General features: G+C 46.5%; 1 protein-coding gene across 2 annotated transcripts in view; it reads left to right on the top strand.

The window, feature by feature from the left end:
- The window catches only part of DPYSL2 (dihydropyrimidinase like 2), a 71,572-nt gene that overhangs the window by 45,316 nt on the left and 21,252 nt on the right, over positions 1-5,004 (top strand). For both annotated transcript variants that reach the window (XM_019556556.1, XM_019556557.1), the window contains exons 6-7: positions 850-930; positions 1,629-1,697. In XM_019556556.1, the coding sequence (XP_019412101.1) occupies positions 850-930; positions 1,629-1,697 (150 nt within the window). The remainder of the gene's footprint in view (positions 1-849; positions 931-1,628; positions 1,698-5,004) is intronic.

The following is a 5,004-nucleotide window of genomic DNA, read 5'->3' as shown; positions in this document are numbered from 1 at the left end:
ACCCCAGCTGACTTCCTGCCCTTTGGGCAGGGGGCTGGACTCGATGATCTCTCAAGGTCCCTTCCAGCCCTGATGTCTATGAAATCTGTTCACTCTGGGCCTTGGAATAATTTACACCTGTGTACAAAACCTATTGAAGTTAGCGGTGCAAATGTCCTCATCCGCGGCCTTGGTATGTGCTGCATGTGTTACACTGGAACTTAAAACTCACTGCAAGGAGCTGCAGGTTTTTATTTTGTATGGATTTTTAGTTGAAAAAGCACTTTATGGTTTTACCACTGAAATCACTGGGACTGGTAAGAAATTTCCCATACAGTTTCTCCTAACACACATCAGTTATTGGGCAGGTTTCATTATGGAGCTGTACAGATTAGAGAAGGCTTTTGATTCCGAAAAGGAGAGGGTAAAGGGTGTGGGCATCACTTGAAATCAAGAAAGAAGCTATCTGTATTCACTATGTGGTCAAAATAAGCGACCACTGCCTTGGGTTCCTGACTTGCAGATTTCTCAGCCTGAGAGCCTGTTGCCACATTGTCAGGGTTGTTCTCTGCATTGTAAGAGGACAATAGCCCGGTCTTTATAAAGTACTTCCCACCTGCATCTCTCAAAGCTCTTTACCAAGGAGGCCAGGCATTTGACCCCAGACTGATCCTGTGTGTTGAATTCTAGTATATTCTAGTGCCGCTACGAAGCTGACCCCTGAAGGTCTTTCTACCTCAGTCATTTTCCATGTCTCTCTGTTTTGCAGGATGCTTCAAACTAGTAGGAGTAGCTACAAGACCACTAGAGTGCAATGTAAGAACAGCAAGGCGTGTAACAAAGTGTCTCTTCTTCCTTTTTTACTCCTAGATATACGAGGTCCTGAGCGTAATCCGTGATATTGGTGCCATCGCTCAAGTCCATGCTGAGAACGGTGACATCATTGCTGAGGTATCTCATCCCTTTGTTCTGCAGAATATTAGCTGCTGGTGTTTAAATTACAAATCCCTCTCTTCAGACTTGCTGTATGAAATTACTAGAGCCTATAAAGGTTCTGTATCAGTCAGCACAGTCCGTGCCACGTACAAAGCTGAGATGTAACTCAGTAATATAATGAAGTGGGCACTGTATGTAATGATATCACATATCCAGTTAGGAGAGGTAGCAAAGAGACGTTAAGTCTGTACAGCACCTAGAACAAAGGGGCTTATTATGCCTGGTTGACTTTTAGCCAGACTTGCAGTAGAAGTGTTAAAACCGTAATATATTGGGGCCTGTCTCTGACCTTTGTCATTTCTTGTACACAGCGCAGCCAAGCCAGACAGAGCCTGAAGTTTCAGAGGCTTTCAGCATGCAGCCTCATCATTTAATCACTTTCAAGTCCCAAACTCAGAGCGAAACCTGAGGGGTGAAGAAAAAATCAAGTGACGGGTTTATGTGATCACCTGTGATGGAAACGGGAAGGTTGTGCAGAGCTCAGGTTACTCTAGGAGTATGTAGGGTGCCAGCTCTAATACTCTTGGGGAAAGGACCAAGTGATCTTTAGCAAGCACAGATGTCTTATATCTGCTTTTTCCAAATACCTGTAGCCACTAGAATCAGAGCTGATATTGTTTTAAGCTTTCTTCTTGCTTTTTTTTTTGTCTTAGGAGCAGCAGAGGATTCTGGAACTGGGGATCACGGGCCCCGAAGGGCATGTATTGAGCAGACCTGAGGAGGTGAGAAACTCTTCTTGTTTTTATTGATTTCTCCAGTCATGTTTTGCGCTGTGCCAGTAAGAGCCTCATGCCTGGCTTCATGTAGCCAAAATACACTTGCTTCTTATGCTGTAAGAGAGGCCGGGTTTCCCAAGTGGAAGGGGTGATGGGCAGGGGCATTTACTGTTGGGAGCAGTTGTCAGTTCGGTATGCCCCCTGACTATAAGTAATAGATTATGACAAAACTGTCTTCCCAGCTCGCCCCATCCAAAGATCTCAGGATGAAGATCCTTAAAAGTAGTAGTAGCAGCTGTGACTTGCAGCTTTGAAAACTAGGAAATAGAAAAGGTATGGTCCACAGCTTTGAAAGCACCTGCTTGTTTTGAATGGCCCAGAGGTTCAAGGCCTTGAAGCCTCATTAGCAGAGCCCACCGTGAGCACTCAAGCCAGTGAGACCTCTGGGTGTTCACCCCTCTGGCAATGAGGCCTTTGATATCTCAAAGTGGGAGTCCCAAATTAAGGGACATCTCTGAAAATGTTGGCTGAAGATACTTACCTACTATTCCAGTGAGGACTGTGACAGAGCCAAGGTGGTCTGACTTGTGCTTCGACTACTGTACTGCATGGTCCAGAATCGCCATGGTAGCCTGTAAGGGAACCTGCACATCAGTCTCGGCGATCATAGGAAGGTACAAGGTCACCTAGTCCAGTGGTTCTCAACCATTTTCCTACCAGGACTCATTTGGCAAGATCAGTGGCTTGTCCTGACCCACACCCCACTGGTCCTGCTGGTGCCTGACCCGCAGTCCCCCTGCCCCTGGCTGCCCCATCCCACTTGGGCCAGCGTGCAAGCTGTGAGTGTTGCCCCCGCTCTCCCTCCAGACAGTCCCCCTGGACCTCCAACCCCTGCTCCCCATACACTTACCTGCATCTAGCAGCTGGGATTGCTTCCATGCCTCCCTGTATGCTGGCCCCATGTGTCTGCACATGCAGACGCACACGCGCCTGCTGCCTCCAGTTGTCCCAAGAAGTCCCTTTCATGCATTTTTCTGGGACTTGCTCAGCCTTTCAAATATTCTTGCGACCCATTGGTTGAGAAACACTGACCTAGTCCAGCCCCCTAGTCAAGGTGGGTTCATTTCTGACTAAATTATCCCACTCAAGTGTCTTTTCAGCCATCTCTTAAAAACTTCCAGTGAGATTGAGTTAGAAATTTTTTTTCCTGTTACACAGCTTGAATTTCCCTTGTTGCAGTTTAAGACCGTTACTCCTTGTCCCATCCCGTGCAGCTAAAGGTAATAGTCTGTCACCATCTTCTGTGTAACCACCCTTCAGCTATTTGAAGACTGTTATCAAATGCCTCCTTCAGTCTTTTCATCTCTGGATGAAATAATCCCAGCTGTTCCAACCTTTCTTTGTAAATCAAGTTTTCTAAGCCTCCAGTCAATTATTTGCGCTCTGCTGGACTCTTTCCATTTTTTTTACATCTTTAAGTGCAGGATTCAAAAGTGGACACAGTGCTCCTGATGAGACCCCTTCAGAGTTGGTTAGAGTAGACTAATCACTTCCCTTGACTTGAAGGCAGTACTTCTATTAATACAGCTCAGTATGCACTTGGCTTTTTTGCCACCAGTCATCATCCACAACTCATATTTGTGCAATTGATTGCTCAGAGCATTTTTCCAGTTGGTTTCTAAGCTGAGGAAAGGTGGCCCAGAACAGCTAAGTAACTTTTCCAAGATCACACGAGGCATGTGGCAGAGCAGGGAAATGACTCGAAGTCTCAAAAGTCCTTAGGCCTTCATCACTGGAGCCTCCTGGGCTTAAGTGCTCTGGGGTTAAGCACCCAAATTCAGCAGGAGTTGGGCATCTCGCTTTCTTGGAGTCCTTCGACAATCCCAGCCTAAGAGTCCCAGGATTTGGTGAGTTTACACTGTAATGTGCTCTCAGTATCTCCAGGTTGGGTATAATTCCTTGGAGGTTTGGCTCTGGGAAGTCCATCCATTAAGTTAAAGTTGTTGTTATTGTTCCTCCAAGGTATTAAGGATTTGCTGATGTTGCCATATGCGGTCCTGCTGAACGTCTGGTGGGTGAGATCATTCTCACATGTTCCGCCCCCTTTATTTTTCTTCCCTTCCGCTCAGTCAAGCAGCATCCAAAGACATTTCAGTGTTGGACATAAATCTTCCAGAGTAAATGTTGCTGCGGATTGAGGGAAACAATGCCTAGCTCAATTGGAACATGAATCCTCTCATTTTTTCCCTGTTAAAGTTGGCTCTGGAGATTGGGATTGTTTGTTTCCTGGAAGTTGTAGGCAAACGTTTGCATCCAGATTTCCCACCCACCCCTCTGTTCCTTTACATATTTCTCTGCTTGCCTAAGGAGACCAGTAACAGATGTTGGCAGTGAGGGGGAATCTGTGACACTTGCAGTTCACGCTCCTGGCCACCCTTAGCTCCTGTTGGATGCCTTGGAAGATGAGGGTGCTCAGTACCTCCGAGGAGGGAAGCCTTAAAATACTCTAGGACTATCCAGCTGTTTAAAAGTTTGTCCTACAGTGAAGAAGGGCCTTCAATTCTGCATGAGCTGTCTCCTTGTTTGGTTGCTTTATGTCTACCTCCCACTGTTTTGCAGCAGATACATAAACGTTCCTTCTTTGAATGCAGTTAAAACCTGCTGCAATTCTCACAGACCACACTGGGGACTGAAGCACTTGGCATCTTGCAAGGGCAGGGCCATCAGCTCTAGGATCATCTTCTCACACTGACAAGGATGAATGAAGGCTATTGGCTCCATTTTATGGGCAGGGCAACTGAGGGGGAGAGGGAGACTGCCTAGCTAGGGATCTCCAGTGAGTCCGTGAGAGCTGGATGTAGAGCAGATGAGAACTTCTTCATTTATTTTCTGCAAGTGGCTTGTCCACAGCTAAGTCCTGGCTCTTCCATTTTGCCAGATGTTCAAAGTTAGGCCGAGGTTCTCCAGTCACTGGCAGGAAATCCAGTAATAGAGTCCTGGGATTCCCACCCTGATGCTCTTAACGAGGTGCTGGTGCACCGTCTCTGCCCACCTGCCATTCACCGGGCCTCTCCCAGCTTCTGCTGGGTGATGAGCATGTGAGTTAGGGAGAGTAAGCGATAGTTTTAGTACCTATTGTTCATTGAAGTCAATGGACGGAGACCATGGAGTTGAGGGCCAGAGCGGGTGGGTGCTGACCTCCTGCTATTGCCTGTACAGGTTGGTGGGAGAACAGCAACTGGTTTTTTTTGTTTTGTTTTTTTCTGTCCTTATAACTAGGAAAAAGATTTTTTTTTTTTTTTTTTTTTTTTTT

This window comes from Crocodylus porosus, unplaced genomic scaffold (genome assembly GCF_001723895.1).
Source record: "Crocodylus porosus isolate Cpor-Errol unplaced genomic scaffold, CroPor_comp1, whole genome shotgun sequence".
Classification (NCBI taxonomy): Eukaryota; Metazoa; Chordata; order Crocodylia; family Crocodylidae; genus Crocodylus; species Crocodylus porosus.
The sequence above is the reverse complement of the archived record's forward strand: the minus strand, read 5'-3'. Positions and strand labels throughout refer to the sequence as shown.